This window comes from Aulostomus chinensis, chromosome 2, assembly GCF_037954235.1.
Source record: "Aulostomus chinensis isolate RoL2024-O1b breed Wild chromosome 2, RoL_Achi_v1.0, whole genome shotgun sequence".
Taxonomy (NCBI): domain Eukaryota; kingdom Metazoa; phylum Chordata; class Actinopteri; order Syngnathiformes; family Aulostomidae; genus Aulostomus; species Aulostomus chinensis.
Genome location: NC_141321.1, coordinates 17,519,739 through 17,540,625, shown reverse-complemented (window position 1 = coordinate 17,540,625; position 20,887 = coordinate 17,519,739). Strand labels below are relative to the sequence as shown.

The 20,887-nt window shown below is 40.7% G+C and overlaps 1 protein-coding gene across 1 annotated transcript; it reads left to right on the top strand.

Moving 5' to 3' along the window:
- The first annotated feature begins 1,249 nt into the window (after positions 1-1,249).
- LOC147269269 (trace amine-associated receptor 13c) lies at positions 1,250-18,185 on the top strand. Its single transcript, XM_086181703.1, has 3 exons — positions 1,250-1,487; positions 11,260-11,612; positions 12,179-18,185. The coding sequence occupies exons 2-3, from the start codon at positions 11,339-11,341 to the stop codon at positions 13,084-13,086; spliced, it is 1,182 nt and encodes a 393-aa protein (XP_086037829.1). The 5' UTR covers positions 1,250-1,487; positions 11,260-11,338; the 3' UTR covers positions 13,087-18,185.
- The last annotated feature ends 2,702 nt before the right edge of the window (positions 18,186-20,887 follow it).

Below are 20,887 nucleotides of genomic sequence, written 5' to 3'. Positions count from 1 at the left end.
ATCAGTAAACTACAGAAGAGTATCAGGGCCACCCATGAGAGAAAAAATGAGAGGAGGCAGTTTTTTGTTTTTTTTATTTTTATCCTGCACTTCGAGGAAAAAAAATTGAAATGTCAAGAAAAAGTCGACATACAACGTCGAGAATAAAGTCAAAACCATCCATCCATTTTCTTCAGCTTATCCTGTAGAGGGTCGTGGTAGGGCCGGAGCCTATCCCAGCGGCTTTGTCAAAAAATGTAGCTGTTAATTTAGTGAAATTCAGCCTGAGTGTTTTCATGTAATTGTGATGCAGCACTGAAAAAACAACTCCTTGGCAGATGTAATGAATGACAAACCTGTGAATATGAAGCATCTCTTAACACCTTTGAGAGAGTTCATGCTGGCTGTTTACTCCAGTTTTGAGCAGCAGGTTGAAGTTTTGATTGCGCCGCAGCATTACAATTGTCTCTGATGCTTCTGGGACCTCGTATATGTAATCAACCAGAAGATTTATCTTGGTGGAAGTGGAATGAGACGACATGACCCTTACCTAACCATGTCCTATAGGTATTTACTTTGCAGGTGCTCTGAAACCTTGAGGATTAAGTTACATAATTCAGCTCAGCATGTCCTTTACTGTTTATCAGATCATACGCTTCTATTTCAATATTATTTCTTGAGCTTGATCTCTGATTGTCTTAGCAAGATTTTGCAGTGGAGGTTTCAAATGATGTTTTCCCTGGTTTCATAAGGTATCTGAGGTCTGTTTCAATCTTTGGTCCATGCCTGACATCAAAGGTGCATGAACAGGCCAGCGAGTGAAAAACGCTGGACAAAAGACGAAGAGCTGAATGAATATGCCTGTGGGATCAACTCTCATTTACAATATAAAATAATTAACTCTCTATTGTGTCTCTTTTTCAAGGATTGTAGACAAATGAATATTACCCTCAAGGACAAACTGCATGAGAGTGATTTACAAAGTTAATATTATTATGCAGCATTGAAGCCATAAGATAAAAGGCTTTGAGAGATGTTTGAAGGGGTGAGGAACCAAGGGGAGAGGATGAAAGGGCTGGAGGAACCACATCAGAAGGCGATTGTGGGAGGAAAGAAGGAAAGGAAAATGCTCCTGTTTTACCTTGAGGCTCCGGGGGAAAGAACGTGTGCGTGTCATCAGGACTGCAAGCCATGCAACGGCTGAGAGGAGGGGGGAAGCTGTGGAGTGGGGACTGGAGGTTGAATGCTCCACAGAGCGAGAGAGGCGGAGGAAGGAGGAGAGGAGAGAGGCTGAATCACAAGGACAGAGAGCCCAAGTGAGCGAATTTGTGCTTCATGTGTGTTTCTCAGTAGGTGAATGATGTTCCGACTACAGCTGCAGTTCCCTCTACACTGGAGTATTATAAACTGGATTTTACTTCCACAAAGTCGAGGCTTTTATACTGGATTGTTGAACCTTTTTCAACCTCTGCTCAACTGCTCCATGGTTCCTAACTGGGAGAATGCCGGTGAGACTATGCAATCCCCATTTCATTTTTTTAATTTTTATTAGACGTGGTGTACGTCAGCCTTTTAAGTATTTCTACATTTGTTTTGATTCTCTTTTTTTGTTAAAGTTGATTGGTTGTATTTGTATATGAATGTTTGTTTCTTTCTGATTCTGATCTGTTGTTGTTCTTAATCTTTTTCTTTCATAAAAGATTCTAAAAAAAAAACAAAAAACCTTAAATTGTAGCTTTCCAAATCTAATTCTAGTATCCTAGAATTATAGCCTTAAATTGACAAATAGGCTTTCGGTGTGTGAAATGATTTAGTGAGGCTATGAATTTATTCCTGAGCTGCAACGTGGAACATTTGAAAAAAATCAAAATTAAATCTTTGGGGACTTGGAATCCCGCCAGTGTGCTGGAGCTTCAGATGTCTTCCAGAAAATCAGTTCTATAAGATGATGACATCAATTAAATAATTTCTAAACATTACTTAGCCTAGTTGAAAATGTATGCTGCTCTAGTGACATAATATTTTAGTTATAGTACCACAAAGCTAAAAGGGATGGAATCGCTGATATTTCATTCATTTCCCTCAATAAACAGGAAAAATCATAGATCTGTGATAGAGATGTTGATCAAATGAAGGAATTTGCTGTCATCAAAGTCCACAAGTGTGAAGACATGACGTTTTCCTTAGAGAAAAAGTTGAAAATAATGCTGTAATAAAAACATGGAGGGTTAAACAATTTAAAGCTTTACTGTAAGACTATCTATGAATTTTAAGATGTGCTTTCTCTTCATCCACTAAAACGAAGTCCATGTTCAATCGGAAGGGAGCGTGTTAATCCCTGTTTGATATCATTTTTTAAAAATAAAATAACTGTCAGAAAATCTTCTCATAAGGTAGAAATAGATCTATAATTATATCAGAACACGCATTCATACAGATGTTTCCATCATCTCACTAAACCTTCACCTAACTGTAATCATTGTAGGAGCCGAATCTTTCCTCAAACACTGAAACACACAAAGGTTGGTCTGATGTATGATGTGCTTTTTCACTGAGAGCCTCTACGTTTGAGCTGGTCAGGTATGTTGTGACTCCTCAACCAGTCTGGTCCTGCAGAAATAAAGGAACCCAAAACCCTAGAAACTGCATTTGCCATATTAGGACCAGTCTTTGGTCGCGATGAGGACTACAGTTCCTGATATGGTTAGTGTTAATACCAGAAAAGGTCTCCAGTAGATAACAAAATCAGTATACACACACACACACATGCACGCATGCACTTAAGTGGCACCGATAGCAATGCCATAAAATTTATTAATTCAATTTTCTCCAGTACATGGAAACAAAATCAATCATAACATAAACTTATTTCATTAAAGCTACTGGTTCAAAGAAGTACCATTGACAGCGAGACATACAAGCGAAATTACTTCATGTACACCTCAGCTCAGGGGAAGCAAACAGACAGAACGACAGACCAAGATGTGAAGAGAAAGTTCTCTTTCTGCTCATGTGTTGCGGCGCTCAGCCTCAGGCGCCTCTGAGTCAGCCTGTCCATTGTTGCTGCACATGACCCTTGTGTGCATCCACTGACCTGGCCTGAGAGACACGGCGACCAAGCCCCCACTCTTGTCCTGCATATGCCGGATCTGTCACTCAGGGACAAAGCCCTGTCAAAGAAAATTCACTGCATGAAAGAACGACTAACCCAACCTGAGAGCAGTTATCTACAGCAGAGAACAAGAAACTCTCAGCACCATGGTTGATCTCACTGCAAATGATCCAAAATTGCAAATGAAGACTGACCTCAAACGCCTCATTTTTAATTTGTAATTTGCAGCAGATGTCAGCAGCCAAGTGCTCCATATGACAGACTCAGCGTGATACCACAAAGTTACATATTGTTAAAGATAAAGAAATGCTAAAAATATTTAGCATGAAAAGCAGGCAAATCTCTAAATTTGCTGGTTAATTTACATCCCAGCACTTCCACAAAACTTGGTTATCGTTCTCGCCCCAAATTTCCTCACAGCTGTGATGTGAAGATCTTCAGAAATGGTGACACGCTGAGCTGAATATTCTTAGAAGAATATTTCTGATGTTTTGAAGTGGCGTTGTACGATGTGGTCGTTCATAGGAAGGGGTTTCATGTGGGTCGGCATGTCTTCCATGCTGAGATGCAGACAGCAGCGTCAGGGTCCTGGTAAAACAATGATTTTATCAACAACAACAAAAATACGTCTCTGTTTACATGAAAACCATATTGGTAACATTTTCACATCAAACAGCTTCTCTGCGGCGCTGTCTGATGGTAAAAGCTGTGACAGTGTTACAAAGATGTCGTACATTTAAATAGATCCTGATTTTTTTTGTAGGAGGTTGTTTACCTCTGTGTTTACACACTGACTGATATCTACTGAGGGTAAAACTTTTATTATGGACCAACACCTTTTACAACCCTATTTGAAACCGTCAGATCCATCAGTGTCGCTTCATAAAACTAAGTGGTATTCCGAGACAAAAAGTACAGACTGTTCCAAGCTTAATGAGGCCCTTGCAAATTGTACCTTGAAAAACTCAATAACTGGACACGTTTTCAGTTCAATTCTCCCACAATTGCAATTTCTCAATCAGAAAAATTTCTTTGGCCAAGCAGGTCATCAGGATTTCCATATCTGCATCAGTTCAAGTTGGTGTGGTCAGCCGGAGATAATAGACTACTAAAAAAAAATCTTCAAAGAACCGTATTTTGTGATGTTCATGTTGGCGTCTCATTTCGTTAAGTGAAGTAGGCGTGTGTGACAGATCCCCTCCAAGTGACACTCGAAAAGCAAGAACATGCAAGTGAATTAAAACGTAAATGTTCTCTTAGTTGCCTTGGAAATGAGCTGTCACCACTGGGACTGTCTGCAAATGAATGTACATCAATCTCATGAGATGATTGCGCAATGGAGGAATTGCTCCTTTCCTTGACTTTTATAAACTAATCAACCTCCTCGAGGGCTCGGTATTACCAAAACTCCTCTCAAGTGGGAGGAGGTCATGTGCGTCAGAAGAAACCATGTATGTTTTTTTGTTTTTTAAATATAGCTATTAATATCTTTGATCATATGCATTCCATAGCCCTTTAACTTTATTAGCACAACTGAATGTCTAACTCAACCCAACACTTAAACTATCCCCAAACCAAGTCTTAAGCTTTTGGCCCCACATAAAACCGTATTTTCAGGTTCTAAAAAACACTGTCAAACACACGCCATGCCATGCACACGCACACACACATACACACACACACACACACACACACACACACACACACACACACACACAACAGTTCTCAAGGGTCATACATGTAATTGTCAATAAAATGCCCTTGAGGTCAATTTTCATGGCCATATTCTTGAAAACACCATCTCCTAATGAAAATGCTGAATAAAACTCCATCCTTCAATCATCAATATTTACCACAGGACTGTAAAATAACATTCATTTCAATGACTAAATCTAATTGGGGTTGTCCTACATCTATTTGCTTTCCTCATGGAACAGCCAGTCCAGGCTAGAGAGTCCGTGTTCAGCTTCCCATCCGGTTGATTCACATCCATCTCTGAATGCATTGTCATGTCAAGTCATATCAAGTCAGGTTGTCAAGTCATTTTTATTTACATAGCGCCAAATCACAACAAAAGCTATCTCATGACACATCCATATAGAACAGATGTAGAACTATCCATCCATCCATCCATCCATCCATCCATCCATCCATTGTCTTCGCTTATTCCTGTTAAGGGTCACGGGTTGGAGCCTATCCCAGCGGCTTCGGGTGAGAGGCGGGGTTCACCCTGGACAGGTCGCCAGTCCATCACAGGACCAACACACAGAGACGAACAACCATTCACACTCACAGTCACACCTACGGTCAATTTAGAGTATCAATCAGCCTCGTCCCCTCTTGATGTCTTTGGACTGTGAGAGGAAGCTGGAGTACCAGAGAGAACCCACACAGGGAGAACATGGAGACTCACACAGAAAGATCCCGTGCTGGAGCCGGGACTCGAACCTGGAACCTTCTTGCTATGAGTCATTAATCAGATGGGATGAGGGTGGGAATCAAGAGCTGACATTGTTAAGAATTGTTACCATTAAATTCAAAGATAAATATTTTATGCTACTTAGTTTACAATTTCTTTTATCAGTGCTGTCATGTTTTTTTCCTGACAGTTGCTCCTTTCTACATCATTGAAAAGGAAAAGGTAACAAGCAAGTAATATAGAACATAATATCTACAAAGATAGTAAAAACATTTGAATACCCATGTACACTTAATCTTTCTTCTATAACAAAAAAATGATCACGAAGCAATATGAGAGTGGATAAAGAATAGTAGAATAGAAGACAGGTATAACTGCTGTGTCTGTATTAATACATTCTTATCAATCTGACTCCCTTGAGTATCTCATCATATTCTCATAACTACGTTGTCTTATTAACGCACAAATGTCTCTGCTGTAAATATCAGTTCCAGTGATTAAATGTCATCTTTGCTGCTGCAGCAGCTGAGATAGTCACCAGTGTGAAGTGCCTGTCTGTGAGGCAGACGGATATATGTGTATGTGTATATATGTGTGTGTGTGTGTGTGTGTGTGTGTGTGTGTGTGTGTGTGTGTGTGTGTGTGTGTGTGATGATATATATGATGGTCATTATGCAATACAGTATGCTGATGATGCAATTTACTGTGTACTACCTGAGTACTCCAACGATTTTTGCATCACATCATACTGATAGTGGACACAATTAATTAAAAAAACATTTTAATTAAATTTTCATCACACGTTCTTATAATTGCAAAGTTGCACAGTTGTGTTGACAAATAAAGTACTTATAGTTTCTTTAGTCACTCACTGAATATTAATTACTTGAAGTAAAGCTGTCATATCATGAACGGATCAGGAAACAATGGGAGCACGATTTGTTGTGATTTGATATTGATTCTCAGGGCTGCAATATTCATCACCATGCCGCCTGTCGAAATATATATTTTTATTTATTTTAATTTAATTAAAACGTAATTTATCCATCCATCCACTCCATGGGCAGGAGCCTATCCCAGCTGACTTCAGGCAAGAGGGTTCATCCTGGACAGGATAATATAATTTATTCTAATTTGTATTCTAATTTAATTTCGAAATCGAACCACCATGAGCAAGACCTTGGTGACAGCAGCAGTGAAAAACTGCCTTTAAATGTCAGAAACCTCAGAGTAGAATCTGAAGGGGTGGCCATCTGCCTCGACCGGTTAGGACGCAGTTGGTTCAACCTGCAAGAACCGATGTTCATTAGTGACTCCAGGGTTAGTCTCCAGGAAATTAATATAAGTCTTTGTAAAACTCCAAAAATGACTTGAGCAAAATGTGTGTGTATGTGTATTTATGCTGTCAGCTGCTTGCACCCGGGGTCTTGCCAGAGGGAAGACTTCCGCCTGTCATCTTCACTCCAGTTGAGGGCATGAAGCCCCTTAATGAGGTTCATCCACAAACCTACTAAAAATACATTTTCTTTTGTTAAACCCCCAGAACCTTCAGACAAATTAAAGGAAAGGTAATTGTGTTGTTTTGACATGAAAACAATTGCCTAAAGCAGTTGTGAATAACATCAAATTTACAAGTCAATGATGTTAAAAGCACAATTTAAAGGTTGTTTCTTAGAGGTAACTTTTCTTCCTTGTAGTTGAACGACTCGTTTTAGTCATTAAACAGATGGGATGAGGGTGGGAATCAAGAGCTGACATTGTTAAGAATTGTTACCATTAAATTCAAAGATAAATATTTTATGCTACTTAGTTTACAATTTCTTTTATCAGTGCTGTCATGTTTTTTTCCTGACAGTTGCTCCTTTCTACATCACTGAAAAGGAAAAGGTAACAAGCAAGTAATATAGAACATAATATCTACAAAGATAGTAAAAACATTTGAATACCCATGTACACTTAATCTTTCTTCTATAACAAAAAAATGATCACGAAGCAATATGAGAGTGGATAAAGAATAGTAGAATAGAAGACAGGTATAACTGCTGTGTCTGTATTAATACATTCTTATCAATCTGACTCCCTTGAGTATCTCATCATATTCTCATAACTACGTTGTCTTATTAACGCACAAATGTCTCTGCTGTAAATATCAGTTCCAGTGATTAAATGTCATCTTTGCTGCTGCAGCAGCTGAGATAGTCACCAGTGTGAAGGGCCTGTCTGTGAGGCAGACGGATATATGTGTATGTGTATATATGTGTGTGTGTGTGTGTGTGTGTGTGTGTGTGTGTGTGTGTGTGTGTGTGTGTGTGTGTGTGTGTGTGTGATGATATATATGATGGTCATTATGCAATACAGTATGCTGATGATGCAATTTACTGTGTACTCAGGTAGTACACAGTAAATTGTATCATCAGCATACTTTCATCACAGGTTCTTATAACTGCAAAGTTGCACAGTTGTGTTGACAAATAAAGTACTTATAGTTTCTTTAGTCACTCACTGAATATTAATTACTTGAAGTAAAGCTGTCATATCATGAACGGATCAGGAAACAATGGGAGCACGATTTGTTGTGATTTGATATTGATTCTCAGGGCTGCAATGTTGATACAGTATTGTATACTGCTCTTTTTGATTTTATTGCGCAGCTAAAACGCTACTAATTTAAATGAAAGAACTTTGAAAGAAAAAGCAGAATATTAATAGGAGAGAGACAAACAACCCCCACATTCAGACTCTTCTTCCTGTGTTGTACAGCAGACCTGATATCAGCATCAGGCTTCACAATAAAAGTTATTCCTCCCTACTGAGGCATGGAGGCTTGCAGAAATCCATTTTCATGCTCTTCTCTTTGATGACAAAGTAAATAGCATGACAAGTGTATGTATAAACCAGCATAGAGACCACAGATAATCACTCCAACCAGACGACTGTGGAACATTACTGGGATTCATGCAGTTCACTTACTTCAAGCTCATTGACATATGACATTAAAAGCAAAGAGACAGGTTCCTTTGGGAAAGAGTCTGGTTCTAATGCACGGGAAGTGAAAGAGCTGAGCCAAGAAGGAAGGGAATCGGGACTAAAGAGGGCTCAAGTGTAGGGGAAATGAGAGCTGGAGTCAAGAGGGACAGAGTTGAGGAGAAATCGCAATTGACGTTACACAACACTACAGTTACATGCCTTCTTGTTTATAATGGTTTTGGTTGAAGCAGACTAATGGATAAGTAGATGAAGGAAACATTTGTGTTATATAAAAGATAATAGTTACCACAGAACACACAAAAATACTCTATTCCTAAATTATAAGGTAATTCAAAATTGCATGAATGTCTATGATTCAATCACACTGGCTGCCTTCAACAGTTGTTCTTTAAAACACTGAACCAGCTGATGAGACGACTAAACTGCTCAAAAATGCAAAAAAGAAAAAATAATTAACGAAACAAAATAAACGTGCGTTTACGGCTGGAAGTGGGGTGCGCACACACGCATCTGTACTATTCATTTCCTTGTCATTGTCTGCACATTTTCTCCATTCTTTCTCACTCTTCCTGTCATCCTTTAGATTTCCTGTATGTTTTCACGAATACTTCTCACGAAAATGTTTTTTTTTTCTCCATTACTTCTCTGTGACTCCAGAATTCAGAAAGAACCAGCCACTTGCCTTCAAGCTCATCGTGAAACTGTCAAAAATCATCCACTTGGAAAATCAAGGATATCGTCTGAAGTAATCCACATTTTCTTCATTCAGACATTTGCTCTGCAGTCCACAAGCTAAATTTATGTGGCTCTTACTGCATTCAAGAGTGATGCAGCGTTGAGCTCAAGATAGCCTCTTCTGAGTACTTTTACTTGAGTACAATTTCCGGGGGGGGGGTATTGCTTTAACATGTATTCATTCAGGGGTGATTTGCTGGCTCACCCTGATGACATTTACACACATTCACACATGGAAGCCACTCTGTGCAACTGTTCTGCTCACCGCTGCAACAGATGCAGTCGAAGGCACAGTAACCCCTGCGTCTGTCACGTCAGCCCATTCTCTTGTAACCTTCAGGTCCCCTCTTCAGTGTGGGTTTTTGCTGGCAACAGAGATATTAGAATTCTTTGATTGTACCTTCCACATAATAGCAACAGTAAGTTATGGGGCGCAATCTTGGGTTACATAATGAGAAAAAGAAGCCACAGAGGTTAAGGCTGGACAACAGGCAACTGCGTCTGGTGTAATGTTTCCAAGAGAGCGTTAACTTTACAGAAGTTTTACATGCACAGGTTTATTTGTAACACACTAAAGGAAAGGGGGAAAAATATACTATATGGTCCCTTTAATATGCCGTTCCTCTGGGTCCTAATTATATGGTTATATGCTGAACAATATTCATACAAACATGCTCTCAGCTCCTGACACATTCACTGCAGATAATACTGTCCATACAAGTCTCTGCTGCATTACGTAGACTCCCTGAGTGCCTGAAGCCAGAGTAAGAACACAGTTTTTGGTTGTGCTCTGGTCTGAATGTGTCCTTCCTTGTTACTCTGTGTTTTGTTGGACATGTGTACCTTCCTCCTCTCCAGTCCAGTGAACATCATAAATGATTGAAGGATCCGTGTATGAAGTTGTCAGCTCAGAGAGACATTTGGGACTGAATTAGATTTTGTGCATCGGTACTGACAGCATCAAGGTGCTCCAAACAGTGTTACAGCACAGGAGCAGCATGTAAGAAGATCAGTCAGTACTCTGGTTGGATATGCTAAATGACTACATGTTTAGATTTTACGGTAAAAACATTTTATGAATCAATGTGAATCCAGTATTTCATCTAAATATTAATACAAAAAGTGAAGATGAAAAGTGTTTTTTTTTTCATAAATTACAATTCATTTTACCACCTATCGCACTTCCTTCACTTCATTCGTCACCTTGATTACTCCGTCTGAAAAATGCACATCTTTCATTCACTCTTTTACCTTGGTAGTTTTGAATGTAATTTTTATGAATGAAATGTTATATGATGTACTACATTATTAATTCAGAGATGTTATTGCATTATTGGTAGACCTCACAGCAAGAAGGTTCTGGGTTTGAGCCCCGGCTCCACCACGGGATCTTTCTGTGTGAGTCTCCATGTTCTCCCTGTTCCTGTGTGGGTTCTCTCTGGTACTCCAGCTTCCTCCCACAGTCCAAAGACATCAAGAGGGGACGAGGCTGATTGATACTCTAAATTGACCGTAGGTGTGACTGTGGGTGTGACTGTGACCCCGTGACCCTTAGCAGGATAAGTGGAAGAAAATGGATGGATGGTTCATTAATTTTGTTCAGATTTTACACAAAATTTTGAAAAACTTTGTGTTGTCTTTGATGATGCGCTTGTTGTCCTCCCGGGTCACACATGACATCTTCAGATTGTTTATAAGCTGGTATAATAGCAAGTATAAAGTATATGTCATCACCAATTTTTTGTGTTGCAGCCGTTCATTCTAACCCATTACTTCAAGTTTTACATTACTTTTTGGAATACAGGGTCAAAAGACCTACTTTACATGGCCTTGGAACAACATGGTTGTTTATTTGCTATTAAGGGAGGTAAGATACTATCATATTACTCCAGCTGAATTGGCTGATGGGTCTGAACATGACTGAGATCTGCTGTCCTGATGATCAGTGTCTAATATTTGATTCGATATGATATATGAATGATGATTCATAAATTTACATCATGAAAGTTTTTACTCTTTCCAACAGGATAGCCTCTCAGCCCAGGAAATGGTTTCCTGAGTGGCCCCAACACAAATCACGAAGGTGAACCCGTCTACGCTGGGTCATGACTGCCCTGCTTCCCAACACCAGTGCTCCTGGGAGTACGGCAGGTCTGCCAGTAACCACAGACTTTCCACTTAACCTGACTGCAGCTTCTCAGGCAGAACTCGGGTCACTGGCCCCTCTCTGTACCCTCTGTTGCTGTGGCTTTCTCAATCGTACTCTGACAGTGCTGTTCATGGTCAGCCTGGCTTTCGCCATCGTGGTTGGAAATGTGGTCACTCTCACTGTCTTTGTGCAGACGAGGCAGTCCAGAACACCACAGGGATACCTGAAAGGTAACTCTCAGCACCCAGTGATTGTCAGAATAAAGCAGACAATGTAAGTCAAAGCTGAATTCCACTATGAAGCAGCTACATTTTCCTCTAAAGGGAATTTTGACATTGAGAATAAATAATTTCACTGAATTGATCATAGTTAAAGAAGGACAATGGACTCTTAATCAACATGCCTGTATTGAAGACTTTGCAAAATATGATTACAATGATCCAACAAGGTCTGTGGATAAATGACAATGTTTGTCTGTTTCTGTCTTCGCCTTCATCCCTCTCCATCTATTTTGAGCCGTCTTTTTCTGTCTCTTTCACCTCAACTGGTCAAGGAAGATGACTGCCAGCATAGAGCCTGGGTCTGCTTGATGTTTCTGACTGCTCAAAGATTCTTTCCATTGTTGCTGTCTCAGAAGTGCTCATGGGGAAACTATAAACTATACAGCCTCTTCTGTGGTTTTAAAACCTGTTTTCTTTATAAGGAGTCATAAGATAACCTTTGTTGTGTTTGGTGATATGTGATTAAAATGGACTTTTTTTAATCATGAGCATGAAATTATCTCTCTGCTTCACAGTGTCTCTAGCGATAGCAGACATGATGGTGGGTGTCCTGGTGGTCCCTTTCTCTGTCTACACTGAGATCTCTCTGATGGTAACCAGTGTGCCTCCCATTTGGTACCAGGGTAGCTCTGCTTCCCCAGCGTCCTCCTCCTCCCTTGGTGGACTGGTGAGCCCTTGGCAGCCCTGCATGCTGATTGGCCCAGTGTTCGCTGGATGCACATTTGTCTCTATCAGCACCATTTTCCTCATGACAGTGGAGCGAAGCGTGGCCATCCTACGGCCGCTCCACAAGGACGCCTTGGTAACACGGCGGAGAACTCTGCTCCTCATCCTGCTTTCCTGGGCAGCCAGCTTCCTGCTGGCTCTTGCTCCCCTCATCTTCAGCAGCAATTTTACTTTGGAGTACAATGAGTGCAGTCGTATGTGTAACTACACGCCGCTGTTGCTGGGAGGCCAGCCTCCCTCTGATGCCAACATTTTACTCTTATTCCCAGCATTTGACTTCACACTTCTTGGTGGTACGTTAGCAGTTAACATTGTGTCTTTCACGAGCATCAGACAGTACTCAAGGAAAAGGAAACTCCTCTCTGAGGGCAGTCTGAGTGATGGAGGAGGAGGAGGAGGAGGAGGAGGAGGAGGAGGTTGCTCCCACAGACCCTCCTTTTCTGACATCAAAGCTGCGAAGACAATTGGCATATTAACATTTGCCTTCACAGCATCTTTCTCTCCCATTGCAGTATTTGTGCTGGGGAACGTGGTGGGATACACCTGGTGTAACTTCTCCTTTATTGCCTTCTGGATCCTCACAGGGAACAGCTGCTGTAACGTGATCATTTACAGCGTCAGGGACCACCGCTTCAGGAAGGGAGTGACCTTGCTCTTTCAGCGAGAGCATTCGCCTCCACATGGTGAGAAGACCTAAAGGAAACTGAATTAAGAATCTCTGAGTGTACGTCTTGTGGTTTGGTTTAATACGTACATCTAATAGGTTAAAAAGTTACTGTAGATGAGAAGATTGATGCCACTCTCACACTATTTCCAGCTAACCTGGCTCTGTCCAAAGATCAAAATCCTTCAACCTGTACTAATTCTCATTAAGTAAAATGTCATGTCATATTTATTTTTTTAATGCAAAGACCAAAATAGGAAAATGAGACAAGCTGTTATGTTTGAGGGTAAGGGACACAGTAGTTGCCAGACAACCAGTGAATGATCCCTGCCAAGACACAAACCCCCCTTGTAAAACTGCAAAAAGTTGTTTTTACACGCCGGTTTTAGTCTCTCAACTAGAAAGTTTCAAGGAGAAATCAAAGAATATTATGCATGCAAAGGACATTGTGAAGAAATCTATGTGATTTATTCAAAGGTAGGGTCAAGAGATACAGCAGTTTTGAGGAATATTCACCAGTTTTCTATTTTTCTAGAGTTGGAAACTCATAAATGACTCAGGAAAGACTATTTTGACATATTTCATAACTAAGTTATGTAAAAGAGTAATATGGCCTTGCTATATTGTTAAATATCTATTGAATTAACATAATAATTATACAATGGCGCAGCTGCACGGTGGTGCAGTGGTCAGCACTGTGGCCTCACAGCAAGAAGGTTCCAGGTTTGAGTCCTGGCTCCAGCACCGGATCTTTCTGTGTGGAGTCTGCATGTTCTCCCTGTTCCTGTGTGGGTTCTCTCTGGTACTCCAGCTTCCTCCCACAGTCCAAAGACATCAAGAGGGGACGAGGCTGATTGATACTCTAAATTGACCGTAGGTGTGACTGTGAGTGTGAATGGTTGTCTGTCTCTATGTGTTGGCCCTGTGATGGACTGGTGACCTGTCCAGGGTGAACCCCGCCTCTCACCTGAAAGCTGCTGGGATAGGCTCCCCCCCCCCCCCCACGACCCTTAAAAGAAAGGAATAAGTGGAAGACGATGAATGATTACACAATAGCATCCAGAAACACAACTGTAAGCAGTAAAAGGAAGGGTAAGGAGGGTGTCTTACTCTACAAGGGGAGGCCCAGTAACTCCCAAGAGACTGAATCTAAATAATTTAATTTGTGGCTTTGGTAGGTAACTTTTGTTACCTTTTGAAAGACCAAGGCCTGTTTTTACTGCCTGTAATAACAGCCATTTCCTGGCTCCAGCTCTCTACCGAACCAAACCCATCCACAGTTGACTTTGGACAAGCATACATATCTATGCATGGCACAATGACATCTGAGAACACACATAAGTCCTGTAGCTGCTCTACTGCCAAGAGAAGATCATCCCTGCTGGTCTTCTCGTCTCGCCTTTCTCTATTGTTATACCTCTTTGCTGATGATTTACATCTGAAGTCTTTATGGGCCTTTCAATGAATTCAGGAACATCTGCAGGAGCTGCACCCCCCCCCCCCCTCCCCCCCAAAAAAGAAAAAAAGTTTATGCTTTTTTAGGTTGGTATTATGTACCGATTTAGAAGGGCTGTGGTAAGAAATCACTCTAACACCTCCTTTGAGATAAAGTTGATCACAAATGTTTGGGGTTACAGCTAATTTATTTTTTACCTGAAAATGCCTGCTTCATTTTGAAAGTTTGCAGATATGTAACAAGAAGTAAAGAGATTCTTTCATACTCACTCCACATCCCGAACCTCTGATTGCGCACTATTTAAATTTGATTAAACAGGTAAAATGACTGGTAAGAAGTCACGTGCATGCATATTCACGCAATCCAAATCTTAAACCTATCCTGACATTAACCATTACATTGACACATCATTTTTCAGCAGCAAGTGGTAACGATTTGGTCGGCATTGTTGCTGCCTGATATCTTTATGCTCGTGCATTCGTGACTCACTCATAAGTCTGACTGATCGGTCAATGACACTAGTAATAGCTAAACTTTGTGCTGTATGACAGCATTGCTAGCCATGTCACAACATGAAAAACAAAATGTAACCCACATTGTTCCTTTCTTGCTTCCCTCTTTTATTTATGTTCCACTGGAGTAGTGCAGTTAAATTAACATTATTACGCACCAGCCTATCTGTGCGGAGGGGAGGTCGCAAGTTCTACCATAGAGCCTAAAGTTTAATTTTGTTGAGCAGTTCCAGCCATGGATCTGTGGCATTCATCTCAGCATCTTTTATCAATCTATTGTGATCATAATCTGCCTCAGTATCATGCACTTTATCAATTATCTGATGAGCCACTTATTAAGCCATGTGTCCGACAATATTCATTTGGCACAATTTTTATTTTGAACATTTTATAATAATGGCTTCAATGTAAATGAAAGAATGATGTGAAATGACAAAATCGGTGTTGACTAACTGAATGAGAAGCCAACCACTGAGATTTAGTACAAACGGCATTATGATACAATCAGACCCTCAACTGTGCCAGTCCAGCTTTTCAGGTTGTAATGAAATTGTAATATGAAACGATCTCATGTGTGTGTGTGTTGGATTTTAGTCTTGTGTATTGTTTCGACTTCTGTCTTGTAAAATTTGAAAACATGTATATTAACTATATGGATGAGATTTAAGAGAATTAAGCATGCAATATTGTGGTAATTACATCATGATTATGGTTATTATAATCATCATTATACATTTTTTTTATTTCATGTAATGAGTGACAGTTGAAAGGTACTTGATATCTACAAAAGAATAAACAAAAGAAGGGAAAACTATAAAAACCAATCATACATGATCTCTCCATTGCTGCTCTCCAAATGAATGGCTTGAATTGCCATGGTTTCATTCATGTGATATGAAAACATAAATATGTCCATCAGTTGAATAGAGTTAGATGATAAGACCGATTCCAATCTCATGCCTGTCCAATATGTCTGTAGTTTCAGCCACTCTATGTTAGCATAGAGACTGGTGAGGGAAACAGCAAGCCCAGCTCTCGCTTGAGAGGGAATATCTGCCCACCAATATCTCTTAGCCTCACTAAATAACATATCTATTATGTCTCATTTCTTCAATCTGTCAATTAAAAAGGTTTAATCTCGACATTTCCTGGAGTGCTAAGCCAACATTTGCTGGAAGACTAAATCTTTTCCAACACTTCCTTTTGGAACACAATTCTCAACACCTTTTCCCCAACATTATTTGTTCAGTGTCAAGAAATATTAGATAAACCTGAAACAGAATTTAAATTCCATGTTTGTGTTACTGGTCAGGTTGAATCCAAACACTGTCCTGCTTGTGCAAGGCTCCCTATGAAAGCTTTTCTCTGAATGTCAGAATTGATTTCATCATAGCAGCGCAACATTTAACACAAACCACCAGAAACGTCACGAGATCAAATGACTAAAAACGAACACCAACATCTTTTGCTTTCTGATGAGCAATGAGTCTACAAGCAAATCCCATCATGCTGACGCCCTCTAAGAGCAGCTCATGTTGAGAAATGGTGTGTCTTGATCCTCACTGGACCAATACTGCACCAAGGGTGCCCCTTTTCTCATCTAACTCTGGATAAGAAAACAAAGGAGGGAACTGTTGCTATAATACCGACAAATGGACTAGACTAGACTATGGACTCATACACATGAAGGCACTTGGTGAAATCAAAGGGGCTGTGACGTCTTTCTCAGTTGTACGCCAAATGAACCCTGTACAATTTCACAGAAAATTCTTTTCTATTTCATGTCAAAAAGACACATTCATTGAAAAGGTTGCAATCTACAACATGCTTGTTGGTTGTGTGACAAAATGGGTGATTATTATTGTCCTGATATTCAGTCACTGTTGTATCAGTCGTGCATAATTCGTCAGTGGTGATTGCATCAGATTTGGAAAAAAATAAATGTGTTTTGGAACATTTCATTTGTGATGTTAATGTGGTTCAGTGTGATGCGTTCAGCTGTAATGTTCACAGGCTCAGCAGTTACACTAACAGCTGCAGAAGGTCCTCAGTGTTTTCCTTTGGGTGGCCTGATTCCACTGAAATCAGATCACATTATGTAATGTAGAGCACGTAGATCTTCAGTACGTCTTCAGCGTGTATGATACTGCACAGGTGCAAATTCAAAGTGAGCTCTGGTGTGCTGTCTGAAGCACTGTAAAATGTGTTTCAGTGTTAAAAAAATACTAACTACCAAGTCAGGAGAGAAGCTGTTGTCCATGTCGAAGAAACCTATGTAGTCTCTGATTAGACGATGATGATGGAAGCCAGCAGGATTGTCTTCATCATCACATGCCTGCTGCAACCTGTTCAATATGACACTGATTTTTTTTGGCATTCCCTGTCTCTTACTGTGAATGAAAGTTGGCTGTTTAGATTTGGCTGTTGGGTTTGGAAAGCATAAAATGTAACTGCTCCCGAGCAACTTTTCCAAAGAAATTTTATTGTGAATTTTTTTTTTTTTTAACCTTTGTCAAGGAGAAAGCATAATCACCAGTGTTGGTTTGTGTGTTAGCAAAACAGTAAATTTAATTTTCTATCACTGATAAGCTTTTAAATGAAGGATGGCAACTTTTTCCAATCCTCAAGGCCCATGCTACCGTATTTGGCTGTTTCCCACTGATTCTGGCTTCTTTTTATGCTAAGCTAAAGGTTTGCTGGCCATTATTTCATACTCTGTCAGAACAAAAACTAGATGGCAAGACTAAACTCTTCTACAGCACTTCGTCTTGGGGAAAAAATGTTAAAAGATTCAAAAGACTTGTTTTTTTTGCTCTGGAAAAGAACATTGGGTGTTTGCATAATTTACATACATTCAGCTCTTAATGACTGTATTTGCCTTTTTGTTGATCAATCAGTTTTCTGGCAACCCTGACAAGCCCAGCACCTCCCTGTATTAGTCTTGGCCACCAACTCATGTTGTAGAAACATGCTTACGAATTTTGAAAGTCCAGGGGTTTGCCAACACTGAAAAATAGTTCAGCCTGGAGAGCGACGAGCACAAATCCTGCCAGTAATTTCAATCTTAGACTTTTTGTGCAATTTCAAAAATAGTAGACACACACAAGGCTATTTTTGAATGTAACAACCCAAATTACAATTTCCAGTGTGTTTTCAAAATCATTGAAGGAGATTTCTATTCACTCAATTTAATAGTGATGCTGCAATATAAGAGGATATGAGAGAGAGCGAGGTGCAAGGAGGGTGAGAGGCTAATGTCAGCAGCAATGTGATAAAAGCGTGCACCACCTCCAGAGCACCACTGAAAAAACGATCTGACACTTGACTGCTCATGTGACCAAGAGTGAGAAATATGATGGTCAGAAGGAGAGGAGGACAAAGAGATACAGAGAATAAGAGAGAGAGAAGTCAAGTATCACAGATGAACATCTTGTCACAAAATGCCTGTTTGGAATTTGCCGTGCAGATTCATACCATACCTTCACTTTGCCACGATGCTCAACTGACTCACCTAACCTTGAAAAGCAGAAATCAGATCTACCATGTTACACAATTCCCTGCATGCCAACGGAGCATCAAAGTCTGCTGTCATTATATTAGCTTATTTTTCATGGACACTTTGAAGAGCTAAGTGGTGTTTTGTTGCATTCCAAAATGACTTGACCCACTGTTGAGTATGTGATGTTTTATTCAGTGATGAAGACTGAAGGCAAATCTTTATGACTGCTGACTCCATTTCATGATCATGTAAAACCTTGAAGTGAGAGTCTACATCAAATTTAAAATACCACTCCCCAGACTCCCCTGGGCTCTGATCAATTTTCCCCCAACAAGAAACACTTTATATTCCCTTTTTCAGGCCCAAATGTAAGCTGATTGGCTACTACTGGCATTCTGTCTTATATTAACATCCAGGTGGATGGACTGTGAGGAGTCTACATGTTCCCCTGGTGCCTGCATGCATTCTCATCTTTTTTACTTCCACTTATTCCTGTTCGGGGTCGCAGGGGGCTGGAGCCTATTCCAGCAGCTTTCAAGTGAGAGGTGGGGTTCACCCTGGACAGGTCACCAGTCCATCTCAGGGCCAACACATAGAGACAGACAACCATTCACACTCACAGTCACACCTACGGTCAATTTAGAGTATCAATCAGCCTCGTCCTCTCTTGATGTCTTTGGACTGTGGGAGGAAGCTGGAGTACCAGAGAGAACCCTCACAGGGAGAACATGGAGACTCCACACAGAAAGATCCCTGCCCGAGCTGGGACTGGAACCTGGAACCTTCTTGCTGTGGGGTGACAGTGCTGACCACTGCACCACCGTGCCACCTCTGCATTCTCACTGGGTGCTCTAAATTCGTCATAGGTGTGAATGGTTCACTGTCACCACGTGTCATCTGTGTAAGGACCAGTGACTATTTCATGGTCGACAAATATCAGCTGGGATTATGTCCAGCTCCTCATCAACCTGCACAGGTAGTACTGATAATAAATGTACGTGCAATTAGTTTGCAAAAGCAAATAAGGTCATACAGCGAATTTTTTCTCCCTATTTATGTTCTTTGTAAATATAATGAGAATTCCTCTATGAATAATATCTGCATGTAGGCATTAGATTATCTGGATAACACACTTTGGAGAACAAGCTGGAAGTCCATCCATCCATTTTCTATACTGCTTGTCTGTTGAGGTTCACGGGCCTGGAGCCTATCCCAGCTGACATTGGATGAGAGGTGGGGTTCACCCTGGACAGGTCACCAGTCCATCGCAGGGCCATCAGGAGCAATTAGGGGTTCAGTATCTTGCTCAAGGATACTTGGACATGGTCACTGGGGGTAGTGAGGATCAAACCAGCAACCCTTCAGTTGTTAGATGGCCACTCTACCTCTGAGCCAGACACAGACATGCAAAATTAAATGCTCTTTCCATGGGCATTAGGTAGCACTTGACTGAATGCACCAGATGAATATTGCGTAGAGGAGAGTGATGTGTCCTGTCAGCAACTCTAGAGCTGTAGTTCATGAATCTCAGCCTGTGAGTGAAAACAGTGTTGAGGATGTGATTTGGTGAAGATTCAAAAAGGAGAAGAAAAATCTTTTATAAATGTGCCATTGACCATCAGGTGAAACTGATTTGCAAGTAAACAAATCCAAGGCCAACAGAAATTTGTTTGTCGGACTCATTTGAATGAGCTCAAATGTGTTAGGATGTGCTCCACCTTTACAGCACATTTACAACTGAATATGCTCTTAACATCACACGTTGTGCACAATTTTCATGGTAACAGCAGAACAGCCTTGCTTTTCAAATTAGACTCTGTATGGTTAGGGTTGCACTGCAACACATCTACACAGTCACACACATGCACTAGAACGCCGCTAGCAGAAGGCATAGCAGATGATACTGTAGGTCAGAGCACTTTGGAGCCTCAGCAAGGTTATGCATTGTTGTCCGTCCCACTTCTTTTTTATCCTCTCTCATTTCATTGTCCTAATGAATTTTTAATTGTCTCTCGAAGCTCTTAAGGGAAGAGATGTGTGTCAGAACCAATAAAGCACAGAGACCACCTGTGGCTGGTGTCTGTTTTTGGCGCGACAGAGGAAAGGGCAAAGGCAGAGATGGCTAAGGGGGGCATGAGGAGGGTAGGGCTTGGGAGCGATGCTGGGGTTGCTTCCACAGGAGGCACAACCAGCCATTTCTGTCTACACCGGGATCTGCAGGAGCCCAGATAATCTCTGAGGCGAATTTGGGCAACTGTCTGCTGCTAGATAGCTGATACAGCTGGAGACATACTTTATGCTTTTGAGTTTTGCTTAACAAGTTTAATTATGTGAGGTGTTTTTTTTAAAACATTATCTTAAATGTGA

Excerpts from the sequence above, each read along its gene's own strand:
- LOC147269269 (XM_086181703.1), top strand. The coding sequence starts at position 11,339 with ATGACTGCCCTGCTTCCCAACACCAGTGCTCCTGGGAGTACGGCAGGT. Across the intron at positions 11,613-12,178 it reads ACCACAGGGATACCTGAAAG|TGTCTCTAGCGATAGCAGAC; the intron begins GTAACTCTCAGC and ends TCTGCTTCACAG.